The sequence below is a fragment of the Adiantum capillus-veneris genome, chromosome 25 (assembly GCF_014529385.1).
Source record: "Adiantum capillus-veneris isolate H3 chromosome 25, ASM1452938v2, whole genome shotgun sequence".
In the NCBI taxonomy this organism is placed as follows: Eukaryota; Viridiplantae; Streptophyta; class Polypodiopsida; order Polypodiales; family Pteridaceae; genus Adiantum; species Adiantum capillus-veneris.
In genome coordinates, this window is record NC_140955.1 from 139,397,024 (window position 1) to 139,412,773 (window position 15,750).

The following is a 15,750-nucleotide window of genomic DNA, read 5'->3' on the forward strand; positions in this document are numbered from 1 at the left end:
ACTTGTCCACTACACCTTGACAGCTTATGGACTTCTTTCCTTGAAAGTGCAAGGATAAAGGTTCCAATAATTGACCATCAACACTTAGTAAGTCATTTAGTAATCACAAGTTGGGTCTTACCCCAAAACTGTGCTTGTATAGACACTCTCAATGCTATATGCAAAATAGAAGATCCAATGAAGTTGGAATCGTATTCACAACAAGACCTTTGGTGGAGTTGAAAATCCATAATCTTGGGTTTTTTATGGATAGTGGTGCTGTCTGAAATGTTTGCTTCATCTATACACCTTGGTAGAGATAAGTCTTTAAGATTTTAAGACGTTCAAAAACTTAACGTGATCTTAACACTAAAAGTATGTAGTGCTAAAGTAATACCCAAAAATTCACTAATGGCAAGACTCTTGCTTGTCCATTAGGATGGGTGGTACTCAACTAGATAGAATTGTTCGATCTTGATAGCAATCACTAATGGATTACAAATAGATGTCTCTTAGCCATTCCAAAATAGATGGCTCATAGCCCTTTGAAAACAGATGACTCTTAGTGCTTCCTTTTATCATATCGACATAGAAAGATTTTAGTAAAATCATGCCTAACTTAACTATCTTGCCAAAGAAATAGGAAAGAGAGAGAGAGAGAGAGAGAGAGAGAGAGAGAATTTTGGGTTGAGGAATATGTCTTATTCTATTGTGTTGTATGCCTCTACGTATGCTTCTGTGCAAACAATGTTTGTGTCGTAGCTTATCCTATAAGCGTACAATAGTGTGCTTGTACAACGCTCTCTCATAGAGATGCAGTAAAAACATAAGTCACCACTTGACCCACCTACCCTTGGCAGTGATTGTGACTGTATCAGAGTGACTTACTTTCGGCGATTCGCCCTTGAATGAAGTTCGTTTGATTAAATGGTTTTAAAAATTCAATATTTATCCTTGACATAGTGGTGGGTGTTATAGAGGAAGCGTAAAAAATGATGAGGTGAAGTACCTTCTACCTGACTGGCATGCCGTGTATGCAAAGTGTAAGCCCTTGGCTACAATGATGGCCTCAAGATTTTGAGCCGATACCAAAAGAGCCTTGCACAATCGGACATGGATACATCACAATTGGTCGTTGTCATATGAAAACTGTGAGTTTATATCCCTCGTTTGCCAAAGTCAGTGCCCTTGATCCCGAGTAATTGTAGCCAATTGTCTTGAAATTCCAAAGGAAAACTCCCTCAAAGTTGGCATGGGAATATCTGATGCTCCAGATGTGCTGAAGTTGAAGCCTTGCTTCACATAATTACTCATGGAGTTCTTGTGTTCATATCTAATAGAGACTCTTGCCAACTTACAAATGTTGTAGCAAAAGAAAGGGAACCTTGTCGAGCATTCACAGAGAATCGACCTTGTCAAATTGTAAATCGTCATGAAAAGCAAAAAACTACTTGCAAGATATGTACCTCGTACCTACTTGGCTTGATTATTGTTGTCCTTGACCATGTAGATTTGTCTTGATCGACGAAAACACTAGAAAACTTTGCTTAGGAACCATGTCCTAGCAAAAATGCAAATCCATAACACAAAAACAGAGAAACCCCTCTCGACTTCTTAAGCTACAAGTAAGTGGTTGGCTATGCCGACAAACTTTGCTCCCATCATCAAGTCTAGCAATAGGCCGTGCCAATCTCCTTGAGATGCTAGAGAGGCGGTTTGTACTCAAGTCATGCTTGATTTGTGTTTGCAAACTAATTGGCCCACAATTTATGCAGCAAAATTTTAATGCATATGGTAACTGCAACTAGCCGTGCTTATGCTTGGAGTGCTTAACTTTGCAGTCACCTCTATTGCATGACAGGGCTATGCAACATGTTTTGAAAAAATTGTCAAACAAAAACCAATTTGATCGCTAACCTCATAAATTACTTGTATCAGCTTGTCGTTTTGTCGATCTCTTGCATGTTCCTCGAAGAGTCTTGCCCTCATTTACGCTTCATCCCTGCAAGCAAGAGGCATGTTGCAAGGCTTCTCTCGGTAAGCCTTGCCTTATTTGAATCACCATGTTGAAGCTTGAAGCTACTCCGAAAGTCCTGTTGCGATAATTTGGTATGTATGCAACCATTGCCGATTGTCTTTAAGTGGGATGGCTTATTATGTCATTGCTATGGCATGGCATCCCCTTAATCAACTCAATTGCATCGTGTTCAAGTATCTAAGGGATGGACCTTGCCAAGATCTCCGTAGCTTGGAGGTCTCCTTCTTCGTGAACATGCAAAATCTTGGAAATCTGCTCCGGATAGAGGATAGCATCGAAATCCATGGCCTTGTATACCCTTGATGGCCCGGATGCTTTGTAGAGGCTTGACAGCCATGGGGAAAAACCCTTAGAGTGGCCCCTTGGGTGACCCCCTTGCGCACGCTTGGATGCCCATGTCTGGAAAAAAAAATGCACAACAGCGATGGCAGTCGATCTCCACAGGGTTTCTTGACTCCCACCGTGCGCGGTGTTGCGCATCTCGCCGCTACCGCTCATGACGAGAAACGCTCCACAGTCCTGCGAACACAACAAGATAGAGAGAGTGATTCTATGAAGGTCATATGTACATACCCCCTCCATGCTAGGGTTGTTGCCCGCATTGCCCCTTATCTCAATATTAAGTAAAGATAGTGTTCTCACTTGCATCCATATAAACAAGAAAACTGATTCGTTAACCTTGGATACGTATTACAGGTGATAGCCTTACTTAATCTAAGTTGCATGCAAACAACAACCTTTATTGAAAGAGGGGAGAGAGAGAGAGAGAGAGAGAGAGAGAGAGAGAGAGAGATCACCTTGCATTAAAGGCTGTTGTTTGTATACAACTTAGGCTAAGTAAGGTTATCATATGCTTTCTAGTATGTTTGGATGCACTCATTGTGTGACGAGCAAGAATAAGGTTATCATATGCTTTCTAGTATGTTTGGATGCACTCATTGTGTGACGAGCAAGAGCCTAAGTTGTATACAAACAGCAGCCTTTAATGCGAGGTGATCTCTCTCTCTCTCTCTCATCACAATGGATGGCACAACCATGTCGTAAAATGAAACAAGGGCGAGAACTCTCATCCTCATGTGCCCTCCTCAAAAGAATAGAGGTTAGACATAGGCACCCTAAACCCTCACTCCTTGTGCCCTCTACAAAAAAGTACACAAAATTTATGCAGGAAGGGTATTGACCGGACTACGTCTCAGTTCATGGGTGTGAATGTTCATCACCCATGCCCTTTAAAATTAGAGACTAAACATTGGCGCCCTAAATCCTCATTCACCTTATCCTCTATGAAAAAGTAGATTGAAAACCCATGCACCAAGAGATTTGACATCCCTAGGCCACCTTTGACGGGAGGGAGCAGCAGCTCTATGGTGGATTTTCTTCTCTTCCTCTCGTTTCAAAATCATATACAAACACCCGAAAGAACGCAGAAACGCACGACATGATCTACGCACGTAGGAAAACCATTCAATGATAAAGTGAAAGAGGTGCCCATAGATAAACACAAGCATACATAGAAAAACCTCGGCATACACAGGTAAACCTAAGCATGGAGAGGAGGGAGGAGGGAGGGATCCAACCACACCAGGGAGGGAGGAGCTTGAGAGAGGAGGGAGCAGCCATAGAGAAAAGGGAGCATCTAGGGAGAGGATGGAGCAGCCATAGCCATGGCAAGGAGGAATCTTGAGAGAGGAGGGAGAAGCCATAGCCAAGGAGGGAGCAACCATAGCCAAGGACGTAGCTAATTCAAAATCTAAAAATGCTCTCTCCTCATGAGAGGTTTGCCTCTTTGACACACGAAGAATTTAATAAAACCGTTCCAAAATCACTCTACATCAAAAAATAGTCACAAAATTGGAAAAAAAAAACAAATGGCTCACAGCTGTAGCCTAATGAATGTATCCATGGAATGGATGTAAAATTTAACATGTAACCAATATTCCACCTTGGATTTTATCATCAAATAAAGCATGCAAGCACAATGAAACATGCAATCAAGACTCATGCATGGCAATAGCAATGACTAACAATTTGTAATGGCTTAATCCTCACATGTAACTACATCCAATCCACACATTAGCCTCTTGTCGTCACAATCTATCGGCCTAGAATGTGTTCGAGCCTTGAATCGTCCCGTGCACTGATACCAATGTGAGAACACCATCAAAGACATTCCATAGCCAGTATCCTAGGCTCATCCCATACATAGCTCGTGAAGTACTAGCCCTCCATGGTGTAGGACCCTTGTTTTGACACTTCAACCCTTCTACCAAACCCAACCAATGACACATGTAGCAACACGTACCAATGTGGGCAGTAAGAAATTTCTACTTTAGAGCTTTAAAAATTTGAAATCGTATCCATTTCAAATAGAAGCGCTTGAATTTGACCACCATTCCAAAGTGCATTGTTACCATAAATGTCTCGAGATTCCTTTCGAGTGGATTTTCAAAAGTTGTAGCTACTTTTAGGATGACCGTCTAGGCACAAAACTTGATAGATATTCACCTCAAATAATGCTTGAGATGTAATGGAACCAACAAGGGTTTATTCCAGAGATGGGCATTCATCACCCCTTGTAGTAGCTAAAAATAGACTCAAAGATGAAATTGACACAATGCTCCATAAATCAAGCAAACCAAAGATGATGTTGACTCAATACTCCATAAATCATGCAAACCAGAGATGGTGTTGATTCAATCCTCCACAAATCAAGCAAGCCAAGACAAAAGATGTTTCTTCACGGGCCATACTTTGTCTCCAAATGTTCAAGCTCATATCACCCGCATGAAAGAACAAAGCCAGGGGTTGCTTACCAATAGTGAAATAAGGTACTCTGTAGCTTATAGAGCAACATTGGCCCATTGGCCTGTGCAATCACTAATTGCCTTGATTAGGGGCGTCCAAGAGGGTTTTCCCAAACCATAGGAACATTTGACCTTTTAACTGCATGAGCAATGTCATGTGAAAGTACATCAAGTCGGCTGGGTCCTGATCTTTGAAAGATTTAAAGCATATTTATCTAGAAGTACCAAGGATAAGAATTACAACATATGAATAGTTCGATAGACCTAGGATATAACACCCTAAGCTTTAGTACCAATTGATGAGCATAGACAAAGAGGCCACTAAACCCTTTAATCTCTCTTTCAACTTAAAGAAAATGTATTTTAGTACTTATTTTAGTGATGACCATGAATGTTGGAATTGGATGTGCTACAACTTGGGCATCGTCATTGGGGGTGCAACCTGGATGATAGGAGCTAATCTAAATAAATATGGCTTAGACCTTAGGTTTTAGTAAACATTGAGAAGGACCATTTACTTACTGGATGCAATGACCCTTCTAGCATTACTCTGATGCTAACATAAATGCCTACTCTCCATTTTACATGCGTTATCTCCATCGTGCGCTTGTGCTGGAGGTGGAAATATAAAGGTTCAGATCAACAATCATGTAGATGGCCTAACATTTTCATCTCAAGGGTTTAGAACTTTCAGTTTCATCAATTTTATCTCCACGATTGCCTGCAAGACACGAGTCATCTTGTACAAGCAGACCTTAACTAACTAAGCTATTTACACCTCCATCCACTCGAAAGGAATCAATTGTTGGCTCGAGATTCCCATGGGGTTGTCCTTTTTTATAGTAGCTTTTTTATGGTTGCTGTCCAAAGAACCAACCCAACAACATTAGTTATAAAAAGGTGATAATTTAGCTCTTTAACACAAATTCGCGAAGCTAATTCTTTAAGTGCAAGAAACATATGGTCAAGACCTCAAGAGCTATTTAGTTGAGAGAGAGCCATCGCCCATGGAGGTCAGCTCTGACCCATGGGACCAAAAACAAAACATTGCAATGATTCCCTCTTCAGTGAAAAGAGTTTGATACATATTAATCAGGGATAGAGAATCTATTGGGAGGGTAAACGAAAAGAACAATTCCCAAGGGGGTCAAGTGAGAGGGGAGCCAGTTTGAGAGTTGGAAACCACTAAGAGAGACAGAGATGGGCGCTGAACACAAAACACAGGAAAGTCCTTGGACCTTATATCTCTAAACCCAAATACACCATACAACTGCACTGGTACAAAAGATGCACATAGTTACAAGGGCATATCCCTCGAAACAAGATGAAACACGCTTAGAAATGCTATGTTCCTGGAATTTAATTCCCCTCAAAGTGCATTAACACAAAAGATGCGCCTAAATACAATGGCATATGTCTCAGCATCCCTCGCAACAAGAAGGAATACACTTAGAAATGCTACATTCCTTGCAATCAAATCCCCTCCCACCCCCCCAAAACACCAGAATGGTGTAATTATCCTTGCACTCTCCTCAATGAATCTGTATTCTTTTGCCTTCAATGCGAGCAAATGCAATATGAGAAATCACCATTTCAACACACGTCGATGGTTCAAAACATACCACACATCATTTTTCAAAGGCAACCAAACTTGCAGCCACCACTCAATCACAATAATGTGTTACTTGAAGCACCCACTGGCTTCTCTAAATTGTCTGCAGGCATTGGTGAATATTCAGCTCGGGCAGCAATCATCGCTCTTCACTTCAAATCACATGGACGAATGATTAAACAAGAAATGCTCCTTTCATTCAAACAAGAAATGCTGCTTTACAAAATTGCCATTCAAATGTCACTACCTAAACAATATTAAAAAACCACAAAGGACTTGGACACACACACACACACACACACACACACACACATATGGCTTTATACATATATATATATATATATATATATGTATAAAGCCATATGTGTGTGTGTGTGTGTGTGTGTGTGTGTGTGTGTGCATGCGTACGTATATGAATGTGTATAGAAACTTTTTAACATCGTATGAACAATCCCAAAAGACCTCAAATATGTAACTGACAAGTCTTGAACTTAAGACCTATTACAATCTCCTTCAAAGTAAGAGTGTGTGCGTGCACGCATACAATCTCATCGATCCAGAAAATCACTACCTCAAAAGAATCTGAATTACAGTCTTAATCAAGACACTACAAACCGCATCCCCAAATAACTAAAGACATCTCGAGGAAAAATCCAATCAAGAAGTCTTGTATTAGAAGACTAAAAATGGAAAATGAATGCTTCCAATACGAAACTATATTGTGCAGTTATGAGCTTCACCTAAAAAGAAACTGCCACTCGATAAAAGCTAGCAATACAGACCTTCAATTTCCAAAGAAAAATAGGAAATGCCAGAGTGTAAATTTATAGAACACCAGCATATATATGCCATCTGCATTACCGTCTAAAAGAGAGGTCAAGAGAACTGCTACCCTAACCACAAAGATCACATCAAACGCTTATTTGATTTGCCTTCGCTACTTTTCGTCACTGCAAACACAATTATATTATTCAGTTCAATGCATACTCAGAATGCAAGTATAGATACAAATATGCATGTAGGTCAAAGATAAAGCCAAACAAACATAGGCAGAGAGTCACCTCAGCATTGTCGACCTTTCCTGAGTCATCCATTCGTATGTGGTCATCTCCTAAAACCAGAAAATTATTCTTGCTTAGATAGATCATTACAGACTTAAAAATGTAGTTAAACCATTCAAACTATAGACGATGTTTTAATCTACAAGAAAATTAATTTGATAAGAGAGTTAAATGATTTGGCTTCCAATGGTTATATATCCACCTCCGTCATCTTGAAGGTCTGAGGTCCAAAGAGTCAAATTGTCTCTCAATAACTGCATGATCAAAGTGCTATCTTTGTAAGACTCTTCACTCAAAGTATCCAACTCAGCAATTGCTTCATCAAATGCCTGCTTAGCTAGATGGCAAGCTCTGCAGACATAACACTAAATGTTTAGAAAATGCACAACAAGCTTCACAATAGCCGAATTGTGAAATCGGAACACGAATCAACCGACCTCTCTGGAGAGTTCATAATTTCATAGTAAAATACCGAAAAGTTCAATGCTAGACCAAGTCGAATGGGGTGAGTTGGAGGTAGGTCAGTTCCAGCCGTGTTGGACGCAGCCTATCATCAAGTAACAGCACACATGAATACCCTAATTGACAAAGAAAATCACTACAAGTTTTGACCAGTTTCGCAGCCAGATCCTCGCCTGGTATGCTTTCAACGATTGATCGGCAGCCTCTTTCCGTTCACTGCTGGTTTTGAACTCAGCAAGATACCGGAAATAGTCTCCTTTCCTGCACAAAGAATGTTGGAAAACAGCCTTTGTAAGATACGCAGGAGAAGCATTCTATGAAGCCTGAAGCCAGAACAAAACCAGAGAAAGCATGCTTGGTTGGATCTAAAAGAAAATTCTGTAAAGAGCATATACATCTTGTAATAGAAGACTGTAGACTCTCCAGTTCCCGAAGATGGGATAAGGTGCTCATCAATAATCATCAAGATGTCATTACAGATCTTGGAAAGTTCCTCCTCAACCTTGTTGCGGTATTCCTTGATCCTCTTCACATTGTGTTCATTACCTTTGGCTTCCTCTTTCTGCTCAATGGACGACAAAATCCTCCAGGATGCACGCCGGGCACCAATCACGTTCTTGTAACCAACAGACAGCAAATTCCTCTCTTCCACTGTAAGTTCAACATCTAGCTTTGCCACCTTTTTCATGGATTCCACCATCTCTGGAAAATCCCAAAAAAAAAAAAAAAAAACTTCCTTGAAAAAAAACCATACGCCAAAGCAATCAAACTTTCATTTAAGACCAGTGAAAAAAACTACTCTATACAGCCAAAGTACACTGCACACTAGAACATACAGACACTGAATGTCTGACAAAGATTAGCGACCTCTTTAGAGACTGAAAGTTCAGGCCCTGAACAATTTGATCTCTTATCCACTCACAACCTCTCACATGATGTTTGACTGAGCCGCAACTTAGGTTCTTGAAGAGTAACAAAATTAATCCTTGATGGAGGGTAAACACCCTGATTCTGCATGTCTTCACCCTCGATGTGAAAAACTAATCTTTGGAAAGTGCTTTTGTGTCCTATTACACATCCATTGAGCCTTTACGCTTACATCCAAGAAATTGATGGCATACATCAAAGCGCAGCCAAGTAGGAATCCTTCCAATTGGGTGCAAGGAGATCAACTACGTCTGAGATCCGCAGAAGGGGCACCTATTCTTACTGGCACTAGGATCTGCCCAGATTAACGCACAACCACGAACAGACATAACACATGGAATGCAAGCCACCGGTGCAGACCCATGATAAACAAAAGGAAAGGAAAACACGACTTACCGTCGTAACGCTCGGCCTGCTCGGCGAGCTTAGCCATGTAGACATGGCTTTCGCGCTCCTTCTCAGTGCTCATGGTGGGTTAATCCGATGAGGTTCAAAGGGAGAGGAGCGAGATGAGAAAGCCGCAGAAGATGGGAGACCTCAAACCCTAAACACACAGAAACGCCCAATTCATCGACACTCCGCAGGAAGGAAAGGGATCGAATAAAATAGCAGGGCCCTCGCAGGCGATTCTGACAAAGACGAGAGATGCTCCATTACAAAAACGATCGACGGCTGAGATCGCGAATCATTTGGTTCATCACATCTGGTCCGCTCCTTTTCTTCTTATCCCCCTTCTTCCTTTCCATACCACATGGTATCTCTTTGAAGTTAGCTAACCTGCTTTGTGCACATGACATGGCAGAAGTAAGAGAGCAGTCCTATAAAATTCTTTAGAATCTTCTCTCTATGTGTGTATGTGGGGATTGGGGAAGGGGGGGGGGGGGGGGGGGGATATATATAGATATATCTATATATATATATATATATATATATATGGAGAGAGAGAGAGAGAGAGAGCGCTAACGGGATGTCATTACAAGCAAATGTTTTGATTCCCTGTTTAGGGAACAATAATAGCGAAGGCAAGACTTCACTTTGACTACCAAAGATGGAGATGCACTGTTGGAAACGAGACAAAGAGAGAGAGAGAGAGAGAGAGAGAGAGAGAGAGAGGGTTGTGTATGTAAGATACGCATATATTGACAAAGACAAATAAAGATCATGAATTTGTGCACATACGCCAAAGAGAGAGGAAGAAAGATTGTGTGTTCGTGCACGTGCACCAAAGAGAGAGGAAGAGAGATTGTGTTATCACCCTCAAAATTCAAATTTTGACTATGGGACCGAAAGAAACATGTCGCGTGCTCTATGTTGAGCAAATCAATGACTTGATGTTTGAGGAGTGTGGGATAAGAGGGTGTTGATTGAGAGTCTACGAAGCGATTGGAAAAGGAAGTTATGTAGGGCGAGAGAAGATCAAAAGCCGAGCACTCAAGTACGGTAGGATGATGCTCAAACTCTCTAAACTTGAAAGGGGCATAGTGTGCATACACCAAGGGACAATTCTCAATGCGCCAACCCCCAATCTCACATCATAGGGACTGGAAGCTAAGCCTAATCATCGCTAGACCGGGGATTGTGAACAAGTAGATAGGCTCAAGCATGTATAGGTGAAAATGATCTATTATGATTTCCTTTTTTTGCAATAAAATTCTTATGGAACCGCATTCATAACACAACACTAAACTTTGTAATTATGAAAAAAATAACTCTCAAATTGTAAATGTGTTTCTTATTTTAAGGATCATATGAGTGACATAGAGAGATAGGTTTGCACTACTTTGATTTTGATATATTGGAATAAATGTTCCAAACAAATTGATCGCTCACTACTTGATGTGAACGCTCTTCTGGTTGAGTGGGAATGCTCAACCTAGAGGGTGAGCAAATATATGAAGCTCAAAGTGATTGTACATATTGTACATGGCTAATCAACAATGCTAGGGTTTAGCTCCAACCCTATCAATGAAATGTGATTTTTATATATATATCTATAATTATTCTATAACAACAAAAGCAGTGCCCTTTACAAAGAACCTTTGTCTCTTGCGTTTTATCTTGCATGCATCTACACATGGTGTAAATTGTTGCATCCTTTCCAAACTCCCTTGCTAGTTCCTTGACAAATTCACGCTCGAGTTTTGAGAGCCTGTTTTCAAAGTATGGAAGACTAAAGTGTGGCAACTGGCTATAGCACTTACACAATTGTCATCGATATTTACTACAAACCCGCAGCAATGGCTCTCTCTCTCTCTCTCTCTCTCTCTCTCTCTCTCTCTCTCTCTCTCTCTCTCTCTCTCTCTCTCTCTCTCTCTTTCTTTCCATTTAATGCATGTAGATACATTTCGTTTTGTATCTACCTTGCAATCTCTGGTGCAGATTGTATTGAGAGTAATTCTCTTGACAATGGGTTGCATGCTTGTGGGCTATCTCTATTTGTTTTGTTGGCAGCCATAGCTTGCATACCTTCACTGCTCATCCCAGGCCTATGTAAGCACGTCTTGCATCACAAACCTGCTGGCACTTCATACAATCACCCTCCCCCCACTCCCCTGAAAACTCCTCCCCACCTATTGTTGAGCTCCTGTTGCTCCTTGTAAGAATCCAAGGAACTACCCTGAGGATTCTCTGCCTGACCACCCTTTATATAGGCCCTTGGCCATCTAGATTTAGAATCCCCTATCCACACCTAACAGTCGGCCCTTGGCCTGGGTCCGTGACCCCCCGGGTTGCCCTTGGCATTTCATTACTCCCCCCTTGGAGAAGTGTTTTCATCCTCGAAAACAAAAGTGGTGAAAGTGTCATAAAGAACACATGTAGTGGCATCCCTGATGGATCCAGTTGTCCTTTTGACTGAAGCACAGTTCAGTAGGACGTTCAATGAAATCAAGAAGAGCATCTTCATTTTCCACATTGTTGTCCCTTTGCCACCGTCTTGTGTAATCGGCCCATAACCAACATAGCATATAGAGTAAATTTAGAACTCACTTGAGCATGCTAAACGAGTTATCACAACTAAGATGTACCCAAAAGAGTACCTCTTTTCAAGTTCCATGAAAGTAATTGGCTAATTACATAACTCATTAGCAAAGTATAAGTCCTTGACTTGTTATCAATCTTCATCAGTTAACAGCCCCATCATAACTCCTAATTGAGGTTGAATGCTTGATGTAAATATGAAGAGACTAAACTTCGCCTCGCAACATGCTTTGCCAACTAGAGGGATAACCATTCCAATTGGATTGCTTGGTTACGTACGCGCTTAGCATATCCTTTAGCACAAAATTAACACTTGTAAACTGCCTATCCTCTCTGGATACACTACAAGAGCTCGCTTAAATTCCGACGCCAAATCATTGGCGTCAATGGCGGGCGTCGATATATGTGTATGTAGATCTAGAGGGAGATCAAGTTTATAAAAATTTTAATTTTTGAATTTTCAACAGTCATATCGATGCCTATTTAGATGGCTATACCGACACGCACACCGATGCCCATACCGACGCGACACTTGTACCGATGGACCCTGCAAAAAATGAAACCACTGGTCTTTCTTGTGCATTTCCCTCCTTTTGCTTCTTCTCTTGCCCTCCTTCTCTTCACTTGCTGCAGATCTGCTGCCTAACGACTTGCCGAAGGTGAGACTCTCACTCGTGGACTACTTCCCATCAGCAAGGTGAGATTCTTTTCAATTTTCCTTGTAGGTTTGTGCAATTAGTGTATGGTGTGTAACATAGCGTGTGTGTGTGTGTGTGTGTGCGTTTTTGTAGGTTTGAAGACGTTTTTCCAACTCTTTCTTGCTCAAATAGGCCACATGTGAGTGCTCTAACTTTCCTTTTTGTTGCATACACACATACACACACACATTCACATAAACATGCATGCAAGTAAATAAAAATGCACACCAAACAATATACTAAACACATTACGTGGACACACAATCACATTTTTAAATATATAATATTTTTAAATTTTTATGCAAATTTATTTTTTAATTATGTTGTACTTTAAATTGTGGCTTATCGTAGGTGTTATGAATGTTTAATGTAAAAATGTTCAAGTTATAAAGCTGGTTTTTAGTGTTGATTAGTTTTGATTACATTTGATTATTTTCATATGTTTGACCATTTAAAGTTTAGCGGTTTAGCGGTTCAAGTTTAGGTTTAGGTTATAGATTAGCGGTTTTTTATTTGGCCACTTTAAATCCGCTTATTGTTGTGCTAGTTTTAGTAATTCGCTTATATAGGGTTAGCTACTTATGTAAAGCGATGTTTGCTATTTCAGTCCGGTTACGGTTAGCAACTTACGTTTTAGTTGTTTGCAATTTGGCTCTTTCAAGCCGCTAATTAGGGTTAGCGGCTTTAGATTTGGCCGTTCTAAATCGCCTTAGGTGCATGTCACATTACTTTAGCCATTTCAACCCGCTAAGTGGTTAATTGAGCTATTTCAACCCACTTAGGATAAGCAATTGGGCTATTTCAACCCACTTAGGGTTAATTGTTGGGCTATTTCAAACTTTTTTAAAAAAACACAAACAAGCTTCAAAAACCACTTGTGCACTTGGAGCAAGCAGTAGGCATAGTGACTAGAAGAAATGGCAAGTGTGTAAGCCATTTCTGAAGTTCGGCTACGTTTTTTAGAGAAAAAACTCAAATGGACTATAGAAATGCCTTGTACACTTGCCATATTTGCTTGCCCATTTGCTTGTTTTTGGTTTGCACAAGCCATATGCATTCTTGTTAGCAAAAATGGAAAGATAGAAAGATGTTCTTGAAGTCTATATGCGTTTTTAAGAAAAAATACAAACGGACTTTAGAAACGGATTGCTCTCTTGTCGTTTGTGCTAACAAGAACGCGTATGGCTTGTCCAAACCATCAATAGGAAAATGGAAAATCCATATGCAAAGTAGCAAGCAAATATGGCAAGTTGTGTACATAACAGGAACCAAAAATTATAGGTGCACAAGTCGTTTCTGAAGTCCGTTTGCGTTTTTATTGATTGAAATTCAAACGACTTCAAAAATGGCTTGTGCACTTGTCTTAATCATCCATAGGTGCAAACGTTCTTGAAGTCCTGAAGTCCGTATGCATATTTTATAGAAAAATGTGAACGGGCTTAAAAAATGGTTTGCTCGTTTGTCGTTTCTGCTAACAAGAACGCATATGGATTGCCCAAACCATCAATAGGCAGATGGGCAAGCCATACTCAAAGTAGCAAGCAAATACGACAAGCCATGTGCAATCCATATGCATTCTTAGGTTTAGCAGCTTAGGGCAAGGTGGCAAATAGTAGAAAAATCGCAAACGGACTTCAAAAATGACTTGTGTACTTCAAAAACGCAAACGAACTTTGATAAACGAAGTAAAATAACGCAGTCGAACTTAACGCACACAGACTTCAAAAACCCTAATATATAGTCATTGACCAATAAGGCCGAGATTATTACCCTTGGTCCTAATCTCCGTGCACTTCTAGACCGAGGTGTGCAGGGATCGAGCATGGCTAGAGAATGTGAGGTTGTTAGAGCTAGCGGCAAATAGTAGAAAAAACGCAAACAGACTTCAAAAATGACTTGTGTACTTCAAAAACACAAACGAACTTTGATAAACGAAGTAAAATAACGCAATCGGACTTCAATAGAACACACAGACTTCAAAAATCCTAATATATAGTCATTGGACAATAAAGACGATATTATTACCCTGTGGTCCTAATCTTCGTGCACCTCTAGATCGAGGTGTGCGGGGAGCGGGCGTGGCTAGAGAATGTGAGGTTGTCATGTATTGTCATTAGTTAGTAGTGTGTACTTATAACAAGAGTGGTTTAATTATTTGTTGCATCATTGGTAGATAAAGTATGGACGATAGGATGGTGTGTCCTTGTGCGCATTGCAAGCATCAGAACTTTTGAAAATGAAAAATTTGTGACCAACACATACGCAATAACGGTCTCTTTCCCATAGAGCAACTACAAGACCGACGTTTTTGAACTCATGGTCTGGAGGCATTAGATCAACCTCCGCAAGTAGATATTGCTCCAACTTCATTCCAAAGAAGACGATTTTCAAACGAACAGCCATCGACGACTGAGTCCACCTAACCAATACCTGATGTGGCATTTCAAGAATTCGAGATGGAGCAGATGTTAGATGCGTTCTTTGACATGGATCCCATCATTGAAACATAGAAGATGACAACATTCAAGGCAATACTGTGAATCAACCTCAGTCATCCCGTCCATATCAACGGCATGATAGTAACGATAAAGAGGGTGAGATGATGCAAACTCTTGACATATGCCGCTTTACAATCATGCAAAAAAATATCAGTTCTCCGTATCGCTTTGGCAATGCTTAATTTGCACTCTATCTACGAGTGGTATGATGCCTCCGTCACAGAGATTTTCAGGTAACTACATTGTATCCTAAGCATGCCAAAGTGCAAATTTAAGTTCAATAATGTGATCAAGGGATTGACTTGTTCATGTAACGATAGGTTGCTCAACGAGCAAATCTTACCGGAAGGCAATCACATGCCCCCTACCCATCCAGCCACTAAACAACTTCTTACTAATTTGGGCTTGAATTATCACAAAATACATGCATGTCCAAATGATTGTATACTTTTTCGCAAGGAGTATGCAAATTTGGAACAGTGTCCCAATTGTGGATCAAATAGGTATAAAGAGGACACACAAGGAAAATTTATCCCTGCAAAGGTCCTTCAACACTTTCCTATCATTCCAAGATTAAAGAGCATGTTCAGGTGCAAGTCTGTAGCCGCTTTGATGACATGGCACTCAAATACTAGATCGACAGATGATGTGATGCGGGTACATACTGACTCTCGTGCATGGAAGCACATAGA

General features: G+C 40.6%; 1 protein-coding gene across 1 annotated transcript; it reads right to left on the bottom strand.

The window, feature by feature from the left end:
* Positions 1-7,197: 7,197 nt before the first annotated feature.
* Positions 7,198-9,490, bottom strand: LOC147425746 (14-3-3 protein 7-like). The gene is made up of 7 exons (XM_086500824.1): positions 9,280-9,490; positions 8,352-8,658; positions 8,130-8,217; positions 7,932-8,041; positions 7,697-7,845; positions 7,495-7,544; positions 7,198-7,383 (listed from the first exon to the last, which is right to left on the bottom strand). The coding sequence occupies exons 1-7, from the start codon at positions 9,350-9,352 to the stop codon at positions 7,381-7,383; spliced, it is 780 nt and encodes a 259-aa protein (XP_086356950.1). The 5' UTR covers positions 9,353-9,490; the 3' UTR covers positions 7,198-7,380.
* Positions 9,491-15,750: the final 6,260 nt, after the last annotated feature.